Source organism: Sus scrofa, chromosome 17 (genome assembly GCF_000003025.6).
Source record: "Sus scrofa isolate TJ Tabasco breed Duroc chromosome 17, Sscrofa11.1, whole genome shotgun sequence".
Lineage (NCBI taxonomy): Eukaryota > Metazoa > Chordata > Mammalia > Artiodactyla > Suidae > Sus > Sus scrofa.
Genome location: NC_010459.5, coordinates 5,278,664 through 5,291,843, shown reverse-complemented (window position 1 = coordinate 5,291,843; position 13,180 = coordinate 5,278,664). Strand labels below are relative to the sequence as shown.

At 44.2% G+C, this 13,180-nt stretch overlaps 1 protein-coding gene across 2 annotated transcripts in view; it reads right to left on the bottom strand.

The window, feature by feature from the left end:
* The window catches only part of PDGFRL (platelet derived growth factor receptor like), a 49,988-nt gene extending 37,016 nt beyond the window's left edge, over positions 1-12,972 (bottom strand). The window contains exons 1-2 of one of the 2 annotated variants that reach the window (XM_021077996.1): positions 12,722-12,972; positions 3,546-3,843 (exon numbers count right to left, since the gene is read on the bottom strand). In XM_021077996.1, coding sequence (XP_020933655.1) covers positions 3,546-3,843; positions 12,722-12,776 — 353 coding nt within the window. In that variant the 5' untranslated portion in view covers positions 12,777-12,972. Of the gene's footprint in view, positions 1-3,545; positions 3,844-12,707 lie in introns of both variants that reach the window. The other variant, XM_021077998.1, reaches the window with a different exon arrangement.

Below are 13,180 nucleotides of genomic sequence, written 5' to 3'. Positions count from 1 at the left end.
AAAATGAGGAAAATTGTCTCACCCTCCACCCCTCATTCAAGCCAATAACCAAAACTCTACACCATCACATCTGATTAAGCCAGAATAAAATGTGATAGAGGTCTTAATATAAGAAGTCAGGTAGATAGAGATAATACATTCATTCATTCATTCATTCATTCATTTATTCACCAGGGTGTATGTGTGTGAGAAATAAGGGGAAGATTGCCATTCAGTCATTCAGTAGATTAAATTAAATGCCATGCACTCAGTTAAGTCCCAGTGAAAAATACTGATTAAAGAAAAAACAAGAGTTACAAGTATGAAAAGTGCTCAGAAGAGAATGTACCAGTAGCTGTGAAGACACAAACCTAGGGAGGCCTGACATGAGCCTCCCAGAGAAAGTGACCTTGCGGCTGAAGTCAGTAAAGAGGGGCCCAGAGTGTTACAGACCATGAAGGCAGCAAGTTCTAAGTCTGCAAGAGCTTCGTACATTTGATGATGTCACAGGAACCCAGGACAATGAAAGCAGAGACACCAATCTAGACATCAGGGGCGACTCCAGAGAGAGGGGATCAGGGAGGGTCTCAGAGACGTGTGAGGATGTTGGGCTTTATCGCCAGTGGGGACGTCTGAGTGCTAAGAAGGGGAGGGACAAGACCAGATCAGATTTTAAACCTCACTCTGGCTGCAGTGAGGAGGAGGGAGGACCAGCCTGGGTACGGCTACTGCAGCACTCAGGATGTGGGATGACGTGCCTGGAACTGGGGATGGCGACACCAGAGATGGAAAGAGGACAGGTTTATGGCTCTTACGAAAGCTGAAGTGTCTCAACTTGGTGATGGATTGGGCGCGCAGAGTGAGGGTGAGAGGAGGAGGGCAAGGTTGCACCCCAGTTTCCAAGATGAGCAACTAAGTGGTTGGGGGGGGATGACTTTGAGGAACATGAAGTTCCAAGGAGGTGGAGTTTGTGTGGAAATAGGAATCTGCTATGAACGTGCAGGGTTTGGGATAGATGCCCAAGATCCACATTCTTTCTCCCATTCCAATCATCCCAAACAGGTATCTCCTCTCTGTCTCTATCCTGAAGCATGAAGACAAGTCTGGAATCTTAGGAAGCGTATAGTCCAATCCCCTTCCTTCTTTGCATGACGAAGCTGAGGGAGGGAGTTTAGGGGACTTCCCCAAAGATATGCAGGACTCACCCCTCCCCCAACCCCATAGGCCCTTTCTGGTACTTTCTAAAATACACTCGACTTTCTTCCCTGTCTTAGTTTTCAAAATCATCACCTTAACCACTTTTCCTGAAGATGCTCATTCAACATGAGAAATCTTTGGCTTTCCTACCAATTGATGCCTCTGAATGTAAAAGCCATATACTTGCTGCTGGCACAAAAACAGAAATATAGAATAGTGGAACAGGATAGAAAGCCCAGAAATAAATCCACACACATATAGTCAATTACAAGAATCTACCACGGGGAAAAGACAGTCTCTTCAATAAGTGGTGCTGGGGAGTTCCGTTCATGGTGCAGTGCTTAATGAACCTGACTAGGAACCACGAGGATGCAGGTTCCATTCATGGCCTTGCTCAGTGTGTTAAGGCTGTGGCACTGCTGTGGTGTAGGTCGCAGGCGTGGCTCAGATTCTGCATTGCTGTGGCTGTGGCTGTGGCTGGCAGCTGTAGCTCTGATCCAACCCCTAGCCAGGGAATCTCCACATGCTATGGGTGTACCCCTTAAAAAAAAAAAAAAGTGGTGCTGGGAAAACTGGACAGCTGCATGTAAAAGAATAAAATTACAACATTCTCTTATACACACACACACACACACACACACACAGAACACACTCAAAATGGATTGAAGATCTAAATGTAAGGCCAGATTATATAAAACTCTTAGAGGAAAACATAGGTAGAACATTCTCTGACATAATTGCAGCAATATCTTTTAAGATCCACCTCCTAGATTAAAGAAAATAAAAACAAAAATAAACAAATAGGACCTAATTAAATTTAATTTTTGCACAGCAAAGGAAACCATAAAAAAAAAAAGACAATGCAGAGAATGGGAGAAATCTTTGCAAATGAAGGGACCAACAAGGGATTAATCTCCAAAATATACAAACAGCATATGCAGCTTTATGTAAAAAACCTAAAACAACCCAATCATAAGACGGGCAGAAGATCTAAATGTTCATTCCTCCAAAGAAGACAGACAGATTTCCAAAAAACCCATGACAAGATGCTCAATATCACTAATTATTAGAGAAATGCAAATCGAAACTACAATGAAGTACCACATCACACCTGTCAGAATAATCATCATTAAAATATCTACAGACAATAAGTTCTGGAGAGGGTGTGGAGAAAAGGAAACCCTCCTACACTGTTGGTGGGAATGTGAGTTGGCATAACCACTATGGAGAACAATGTGGAAGTTCCATAAGAAACTAAATACAGAAGTACCATATGATCCAGCAATGTCTGGCATCTATCCAGAGAAAACCATCATTTGAAAAGATAACATGCACCACATTGTTCATTGCAGCACTATTTACAACAGCTAAGACCAGGAAGCAGCCTAAACGTCCATTGACAGAGGAATGGACAAAGAAGATGTAATACACATATACAATGGGATATTACTCAGCCATAAAAAAGAATGAAATAATGCCATTTGCAGCAATATAGATGGACCTAGACATTATCATACTAAGTGAGGTCAGACAAAGACAAATATCATATGAGACCACTAATATGTAGAATCTAATAAAAATGATACAAAGGAACTTATTCACAAAACAGAAATAGACTCAAAAGATTTCTAGAGCAAACTTATGGATACCAAAGGGGAAATTGTGATGGGAGGAGGAATAAATTGGGAGGCTGGGATTGACATATACTCACTACTAGGGATAAGTAATAAAGACCCACCGTACAGCACAGGGAAATCTACCAAATACTGTGTGATAACCTATATGGGAAAAGAATCTGAAAAGGAATGGATATACGTATATATAACTGATTCACTTCGCTGTACACCTGAAACTAACATTGTAAGTCAACTATACTCCAATAAAGTCTCAAAAATAAAAATAATATGAAAAAAGCCCTATTCTTGGAAAAGTAAAAAAATCATCAGAAGCGTTGAAAGTGTTAAAAGCAGTTCATCTCCAGTCAAGTTGTTCACAAGAATCTCCCATTAGTCAATTTTCATTACAATTACTTAAAAACAACAAAGCATAGCATCCTTTATTTCTTATGATGTTAATTCTTACATCTCTACTTCAATACATCACAGTTTCAATGATCTGTCCTACGGCTTCTTATAAGAGTTCACTGTTTAACCAGTGTTGAAAGGATTTGCGATCATTTTTTTTAAACTGGGTGAAGAAATAAAATCAATGGCTTTTGCTCATTGAGCTTTGATTTTTATATTCTACTAAAGTGAAATGGTAGATGTCAGAAACAATGCGATATTAAACAAGTGTATGAAACCAAAATCTTTGAAGCAACACAAGTTAAAAGAAAAGGGGGGGGGGTTACCCAAGGTGGGCGTCCTTACCTGAGGCGGGTGTCCTTAAAGGTGTCAAGGTAAGCAGGATAGCTCCATGCAATTTTATTCCCTTTACATCGAAGCTCCAGGGTTTGCCCTGCCGTCAGACTCAGGGTAGCAGCGGGTTTCTGGAAGCGACCTTTATCCATCATTTGTATCATTATAGACTGTGTCTTCGGCACGGAATCAGCTGAGTCTCTGTCCTTTATTTTAGGAATTTTGGGCTTCACCTTTTTGTTAGTAGGCTTGATTTTGTTCTCTCCTGGCTCCTTTGGGCGCTTGTTCTTGGGAGGATGCTGGCCTGTAACTGGGACAAATGTGAGGAGAGAACAGTGGTTGTTAATAGCCTAACAGTACAACCCCTAAAACAGGTCACCTTTTTTTTTTTTTTTTTTTTTTTTTTTTTTTTTTTTTTTTGGTTTTTAGGGCTGCACTCATGATATGTGGAAGTTCCCCGGCTAGGGGTCCCATTGGAACTGCAGCTGCCAGCCTACACCACAGCTTATGGCAATGCTGGATCTTTAACCCACTGAGCGAGGCCAGGGGTCAAACGCGCATCCTCATGGTTACTCGTCAGGTTTGTTACCGCTGATCCACAATGAGAACCCCCCTTGTCACTTTTTAATACCCAGTTCCTCTTAAATCAAAATTGTTTTTGGGAATAATGATTTTCTTGGTTCATTCTTTTCCTCTAAACCAGTTAGTAACTGAAAGGGAGTGGATTTCAACTTCAAAGATTTTGTTCAAAGTCAGTAAAATATTTCTTGTAGAGCTAACATTCATACTTCCCAAATAAAACTGTTTTTCCTTGCAGTTCACACACAACCTCAGCATCTTCAAAGCAATGACCCAGTGTGGGGGAACCAAAGCCTCTTAAGATCTGTTTTTGGTCCTTGCCATTTCAGTCCTGTCATTGCTCATCTGGAACCTACTGTTTAAAGTTAGGAATATGTACAGGGAGTGGAGCGCAGATTGTACTGCAAGCACACCCAACAAGATTTCGAACCACCACCAACTTTCTCCCAAAAGAGTACATGCAATGGCATCAGTCCAAGAGTGCATCAGGGCTGACACCATCCATTCAAGGCTTAGTAAGAAATACGTGCAAACCCTGTGCTCATTTAAAAAAATACATAGAATACATTCCCATTGTGACTCAGTGGGTTAAGAACCCAACTCATATCCATGAGGATGCAGGTTTGATCCCTGGCCTCACTCAGTGGGTTAAGGATCCGGCATTGCCATGAGCTGTGGTGTAGGTCACAGATGTGGCTCAGATCTCGTGTGGCTGTGGCTGTGCTGTAGGCTGGCAGCTGTAGCTCTGATTCAACCCCTAGCCTGGGAACTTCCATATGTGGCCCTAAAAGACAAAAAAAAAAAAAAAAAAAAAAAAAACAAAAAACCACCATAGACATTATTACAACTCAGTGGTAACTGTAGCAATGGTTTAGAACTTAGCCAACAAAAGGTGCTGGGGGAGGAGGATCTTATCACCAACACTGTTGAGAATTGCTGCCACATAGTGGAAAAATAAGAATTGACCACCTTCAAGTCCATTTTCATACTGCTGCTTTTCCCTTCGCTACAGACATCGCTGTCCAGCCTTGAGAAGCCTCTGAGTTCCAGGAATCTTAACTGACCACCTGGCCTGCATGGCCGTGTGCTGTGTCCACCCAGCGAGGATGAAAGGACTAGGCCATTCATTTGCCCCACTCTCTGCTCCAAGGCGACCTGGATAGAAGCCCACAGAATTACAGAATATCCAGAGTTACAGGATCCTGAGAGACCACTTAAAGTCCTCATGCTATAGATTTTATAAGTAATAAAGGAAGCCTCACATGTTAAATAAATTGTGCAAAGATGGTTAGTGGCAGAATGTGGGAGAAAAACTCACTTCTCCTGATGTCCATTTTAGTACATGCAGATAAACAGCCAGTAGATATTTTGAACAGATAACAATATAAATATCGGTCAGTGAAGGGAATTACAGGGCATTTGTACAAAATGGGGAAATGTGATAAATCGGGAAAAAAAATTGTCCCTCTTTGATGCTCATATTTATATAGCATAAGCTTGGCATGTAAAGGGCTCGACGTGGTCAAGAGAACAAAGACACTGAAACTAGGATGGGGAAATGGAAAAAGGCAAGTATTGCAAGTGCTTAACCAGCAGGCCAGGCAGGGGACAAAAATGAGGTGAGCCAGCGGTCATGGAGAGGCCACACCCTTTCCAAGGAGCAGCTACCTTGAGGGATTGAGTGCCCAGGGTTACAGGATCCAATTTCTCAAAGGACGGCAGGAATGCAGGTTTCCCGATTTATAAATAACATAAACTTGGATTTTTTAGAATCCTCGGGTCAGAATCCCTGAGGCTAGGAGTCAGGTGGTGGTTTTCCTTGGATCCCAAAGAGACAGGAGAGGGATTGCCAGGCCCGCTCGGTCTTGTTCTGGGCTGGTTACATGGGTGTGAATGTTTGTGAAGCTTGTGAATGTTTCATGGAGCCACACACTTATCATTGGTACCCAAAACTCAACTGCCATGGACCCAGCTGTGTAATGGTGAGCTTGGCTTTTTTAGTGTGTTGCCCTTTGCTCTTAGAAATAGGAGCCATTTGGCCCGTACTCTGGGTTCAGCCTGGCTGAGGCTCTGGAACCCATCCCACTGTGAGCTTAGTGTCAGCATCCACTCCGTGGCTCATTGCCTTTGTCCCTGAGCCCTGCCATCCCTTCCCCAACACCAGTTCCACTGTGACCTGTCCATTTCCTGGGTCTGACTCTCATCTGATTTCCCAGCCTTCCTCTACTCTGGTAACTCTGGGTCATGGGCCCACCTGAGTTTTCTCAGTCCTGCCAGGGACCAGAGCTGTGTCCTTGAGCCCTAGTCTCCAAGGCAGGTCCCCAAGAGCTGCTGTTAAATCTACTGTTTGTCAAGATCTCCCCAGGCTGTGAATATTTGGGGTAAATACACCAGGATTCTAATGACCAATGGGGTGGGCAATGCACTCATGCACATATTTCCACAACTTCGAGAAGGAGAAGCACTGCAATCCCAGCCAACACATTAGACCCACAGAAACATACTAACCCAGCAACATCAATTGTGAAGCATAATCTCAGAATGGCAATAGAGTAAATGTCACCAGTTTTATTCTTAAGGCAGAAAATAAAAGCCTACCATTATGCTGTCCAGGTCATCTGTACCCTGCATGCATTTCAGTCATACCATGCCTATGAGACCATGGACCTCTGGACTGGTGTCTGATTGGGTGTTTTCTTGATCATGTAATAGGACTTCAAGTTAGGGAAATGAAAACAAGTGTTTGTAAATCCTCTGGAATCTGGGAAACCCATGCCCCTGGCCTGGATGATGGCTCTCAGAGCCTGGGTGGCGATGCTACTCAGGAATATTCACTTAATCTGGATATTGTGCCTTCAAGTATGTGCTATTATCCCTAAAAAAATTATTTGACCTTTTGACCAAACAGGCCCATTAGTCGGTCTAAGAATATAGCAGCTGGTCCTGCTGCCTGACTGAGGAATTGGCCCATGGTTTGACAGTAATGACACTAAGTTGGAGAAGCCAGACCAGCAGCCCCAGGAACAAGTCTTAGGACTAAGCAACTGCCAAATGCCACATCTTTTTTTTTTTTCTTTTTGGGGCTGCATCTGCAGCTTAAGGAAATTCCCAGGCTAAGTGTCACATCCAAGCTGCAGCTGCCAGCCTATACCAGAGCAATGCTGGATCCAAGGCAAGTCTGTGACCTACACCACAGCTCATGACAATGCCAGATCTTTAACCCACTGATTGAGGCCAGGGATTGAACTTGAATCCTCACAAACATTATGCATGGTTCTTAACCCGCTGACGCACAACAGGAACTCTTTATGTCTAACTTTTTAAAAGAATGTGACTCTTTAGCCTAAGTAAATCATTTCCCAAAGGCCTAAAAAAGAAAAAAAAAAAGAATTTATATTGTATATATATAAAAGCGAAGGTCTGTTACCACTGCATTTTGAGGTTATGAAACAAAATTTTAATTTTACCCCATATTTATAGGGGGTAAATTTTACAAACTATTAGATGTAATTTTGGACTTCAGGTCCTGAATGATAAGTCAGCAATGACCTTGGGAAATTACTTACCTCTCTCTTAGTTCCCTTATCCATAAATTGAGAATTACACGATAACAATGACTAGCCCATGGATTGTTGTGGGGATTTAAGGAATTATTGTGTTTAAAATGCTGAGACTTGTGTCTGACCCAGAACAAGCAAGTGCTAGCAAGGTCTGTTTGTTGTTGTATTGTTGCCTTATGTCTCACGGCGATGTCCATGATAATTGAAGGAGGCAAGCCAGCTCATTAATCTGCTTAACTTACAGGTGAAAAGAGAATTGGGAGCTCTTGTTGGGGTGCAGTGGAAATGAACCTGACTAGGAATCATGAGGTTGTGAGTTTGATCCCTGGCCTCACTCAGTGGGTTAAGGATCTGGCATTGCTGTGAGCTGTGGCATAGGCTGGCAGCTGTAGCTCTGATTTGCCCCCTAGCCTGGGAACCTCCATATGCCATGAGTGCAGCCCTAAAAGGACAAAAGACCAAAAAAAAAAAAAAAAAAAAAAAAAAAAAAGGAAATAGCTCCACCCAGGTTACTAAAAACGCAGTGAAAAAACCAGATCTAGAGTATTCTCTGATTCATGCTGTTGCTTTCAACTCACTTGAGATTAGCGTTTCATTTTATTTGCAAGAATCTCATGCACGGCACCATTGTCTGAGTGGTTTCTTTGTTGGGGGTGGGGGCAGGCTTTGTCAAGAAGTTCCAAGTCAAACAGAACTTTATGCCCAAAATGAGGGCAACCCTCCTGGAAGGGCTGGAGATGCTTTTCCAAAGCATCTCCAGCCGGAGACGCCAGTCTCCAAAACGAATGACTAAATACTACACAGCCAGAAGTACGCAGGGCAAAGGACTGTAATGCTTTAGCAGCAACTGAGGATTGATTGCAATCAAACCTTATTCAAGAAAGGTGACCTGATTATGAACCTTTCACATTCTTTTATTTTTTTTAATTTTTTATTTATTTATTTTTTGCTTTTTAGGGCCACACCTGCAGCATATGGAGGTTCCCAGGCTAGGGGTCCAATCAGAGCCACACTGCTGGCCTACACCACAGCCACAGCAACAGTGGGATCTGAGCCATGTCTGCAACCTACACCATAGCTCACAGCAATGGATCCCTCAACCGACTGAGAGAGGCCAGGGATCAAACCCGCATCCTTATGGATGCTAGTCAGGTGTGTTTCTGCTGCACCACGAAGGGAACTCCAACCTCTCACATTCTATCAGATTATGTTGGAGGAGAAAAATTCATTAGAAGAATCACTGACAGCTGCTTAGACCAGGACTCCATGTAAACACAGCCATTAGCAACCAAGGCCTACAGCTGTTCGATTTTTCTCCCTATGGGCAGTCAAAGGGGGAGATCTGACCCAGGAACAGCATCAAAACCTCCACTCTATAAATATGCTGAGTAGCTGATGGGTTCCCCTAACCAGTTATATAAATAGAGGCACACCTCATTCTTTTTTTTTCACTCCTCATAAAACACCCCATAGGAATATCCATTTCTCCAAGAACAAATCTGAGATATCGCAAAAGCAACGACAGTAGGGAGATGAAAATGCAGAACAATGAGAGTCTTTCTTTTCCCTACTCCCTTCCAGAACCCCACTCCAAAATACTCTCCCTACCACTGCTTAAAGTCTCATTTTCTTGAAAGAGCAACTTCTAAGAATTACACACTTCCATCTCAGGATAGAGACCTTAAATTGAAACATTTTTTTTTTTTTAGCACATCCATTGGAACACAGTTCATCTTGATTTTTTTTTAATTGAGATGTCATTGACAGCTCAAGTGGCATGTTAGTTTCAGGTGTGCAACATCACAAAGCCATTATTGTATATATTGCAAAATGCCCACTCTCTTGAAACACTTCATTCACTTGAATCCCAGGACATGGCACTGTCTTGATTTTCCACTAACAACTCCTACTCAGTCTGTTTGGCAGCCTTCCTCATCTTCCTTCCCTGCCTGATCCAAAGGGATGAAACCCCTTCCTCTCAATCTCTAATGACACTCAATCCCTAAGTGGCTTCACCAGCCCCCTTGGCACTAACAGCATTTATACACTGAGAGCTACCTTTCTCCTGTCCTGACTTGGCCTCTCAACTCCAGATCTGAATATTCTATCGCTTACTCAGCACTGCCACTTGGAAGGCAAATTGGCATCTCAAATTGGACGTATCCACACTGAACTCTAAATGCCCTTTCAAATCGGCTCCTTCTTCAGTGTCCAATCATCAGTAAACGGCAACTCTATTCATCCTGTGGCTCAGAAAAACAAAAACAAGACAAAAAAAAAACCCTCTGAGTCACATGAGTTTCTTCTTTCTTTCCAAAGCCATGTCCACTTTGGCAGCAAATCCTTTCGCTTCACCTTCAAAATAGACTCCCGCCCCCAAGCTCTTCTTCCTACATCTACTTCAACCACCCAGGACCAAGCCACTTTCACCCGGACTTTTCAAACAGCCCCCTCCTCAGGCTCCTGGCTTCCACCTGAGCACTCCTACCTTTGCAAATATAAGTCAAACCATGGGCTGAGCCTCTGCTCCAAACCCTCCCATGACTTTCATCTAATTTAGAACAAAGCCCTAAGTCTTCCCATGCCCTGCAAGGTGTTGCAATCTCATCTCACACCTCATGCTCCCTCAGCCACACTGGCCACCATGACACCTTGAAACTGGTGCCCTTGGCTCACATGGCTCTTTGTTCTGACAAGCAGCACTTGCTTCCTCCCTCCAGGCTGGTCTCTGACTCTCCTATCGAAACCACGCTCACACTGCCCACCGCAGCCCTCTCCATCCCCCTACCCTATTGTGTAGGTTGAACTGTGTCCCCAAAAGATGCATTGATGTCCTAACCTCTGGTATCATGAATGTAACCTTATCTGGAAATAGGATATCTGTAGACATAATCAAGTTTAGATGAGGTCATTAGGATACAATGTGCTGGTGTTCTTATAAGAGACCCACACCCAGAGGAAAAGGCCAGATAAAGACACAGAAGGAGTTCCCTGGTGGCCTATCATTACCAACCCCCTAAACTAATGGACTTGGCGCTTTCACCACTGTGGCCTAAGGTTCAATCCCTGGTCTCAGAAATGAGATCCTGGAGTTCCCTTCATGGCGAAGTGGTTAACGAATCCGACTAGGAACCATGAGGTTTCGGGTTCAGTCCCTGGCCTTGCTCAGTGGGTTAAGGATCTGGTGTTGCGGTGAGCTGCAATGTAGGTTGCAGACGCGGCTCGGATCCCACGTTGCTGTGGCTCTGGCATAAGACCGGTGGCTACAGCTCTGATTCAACCCCTGGCCTGGGAACCTCCATATGCCACAGAAGCGGCCCAAGAAATAGCAAAAAAAAAAAAAAAGAAGAAAAAAAAAGAAATGAGATCCCACCACTGCACGCCAAGGCCGGAAAAAACAAAAACGAAAACAAACTCCCCTGCAAGAAAATCAAAAAACCCAAACAATGAACAAAAAAAACCGAAGCCACAGTGCTATTATCATACCTAAAATGTATCAATTATTTCTTATAAAATAGTCTGTCTTCAATTTCCTCTGAATCTCATAAACGTATATTGTTTGAATGAATTGCATTTGACTTAAATAGATGCAAGTTGATCCAGGCAGATGTTTGTGATCTGGGCGTGAGGTGGCCGGGAGAATCAGGAGGCTGAGGCTGCTCCCTGAGCCTCTGCGGCAGGCAGGTGTCTTGAGTGAATTGTGTAATCAAGTGGATGGGCCATTTGAAATTATTTTGTCTGACCATCTCTGGCCCTATGCAAAAAAATGATACCAAATACTGCATTTCTGTCACTTCAGCCATCACATATGAGGACCTGCCAGGAGCAATTTAATACTGCATTTGACCACACGAAAGCAAGCCAACTGCTGTCTAGGCAGAGGACCCATTCTTCCCCAGCAGACCGGCTGCTACACTTTACTCAGCAAGGCTCTAGGCTTAAGGAACTTCACATTCAACTTCAAGCCCAACAACTATTATAGACTTTGCAAACCAGAATGTGGTGTTTTTCTGGCAAACGCTTCTAGTTTCACGGGAAAGGAGGGAACTGGTCAGGACTGAGTAGTGGATAAAATGTGAGCCAGGTTGAACTGGATCCAGCATGAGGTTGCATAACAGTAAAAGCTGCTTTTCAACCAAAACTAAACAAAAATAGTGACTATAGAGTAGACTTCCAAGAGAGATTTCAGGATATACCAGATGCAAATATACTGTACAATTAACACCAATCGAAAAATAATAGAGCCAACCAAACAATCACCAACACACAGAAATAATAGACAGAAATATAACAACAGACACCCCCCCACACACACACACACACAAACAAATCCTGACCCTATGGCTTTGAATCTACACAACAGGGTGGGTCCAGGACAGGCACACATTCAAAAAGTGCAGTGGCACAAGGGCCCCCATATGCTGTACAAAAATCGATTTTCTTCCTCTTTTCCTTCCAATCAGATAAGAAGAGTAAGAGCTGTGGGGTTTTGAGTTGTTTTGAAAAGGCTTAATATCCAGAAATATCTGCCTAAGATTCAGGCACATCTTTCAGGATTCAAGCCCAAGTTGGTATAGGGAACAAATATAGGACTCAGATGGGGAAGGAAGACAAGTGGGGGAGGAATTTTGTAAAAGAATCAGCTTAGGGGGCACCCGCCCTCAGAAGCTGGGATCCCTAGCGAACCGAGGAGGTGAGCGGATCCGCTGCACCGCGCCTCCTCCCAGACCGACACGTTGACACTAGGGGCTGGACCAGGCGCTGCCTGGGTATGTTTGGTTTGCTGGCTGCCTAGGGCTTTCCAGCGGCGCAGGAGCGGTTCTGGTGGGAATCCTAGGGGTCGGGACAGCTGTCACCGTTTCTGGAGCTCCAAGTGAGTGGGGTGGAGGGAGTAAGGAGACCCTACTAGGAGCGGGCAAGTGCACGGGACAGGAGTGGCTCCAGGGCCGGCCGGAAAGGTCTAAAGTTAGAGAAGAGATGGAGGATCACGAGGGATCGGGGATAAGGTCCGGGCACAAGCCGGCTAGCCGCCTACCTAGAGTCACTCACCATCCTCCAGCGCTTCGTGCACAAGCAGGAGACCCAGCAGCAGCCAAACCTTCATTTTCAGGGCAAGCGGTGGGGGTCGAGGTTCTGCGGAAAGCTGGTCCGAGGCGCTCGGACAGCGCAGGGCGAGGGCAGGGGCGCCGGGGGAGGCAGCGGGAGAGGGGCGGGCGCCTGGGACGCCACAGCCGGAGGATTCGGTTTCATGAGGAAGAGAACACAGATTTGGGGGGAAAGTTTGGGGATTTTTTTTTTTTTTTTTTTTTTTTTTTTTTTTTTTAATTCTGTGTAATGTAACCTCTCCTGCCCCCTGGCGGAACCGTGAAGCGCGGCGCTTTTTCCTGGCGCCGAGAGCGAGCGAGGGACGAGGGTGAAATGTTAATTACAAAAGTCAATGAGTTTCCCCAACGCTCGGCATTTTATCAAGTTTACCAACTGCACGAAGGCCCATCGAAATCCTGCTGG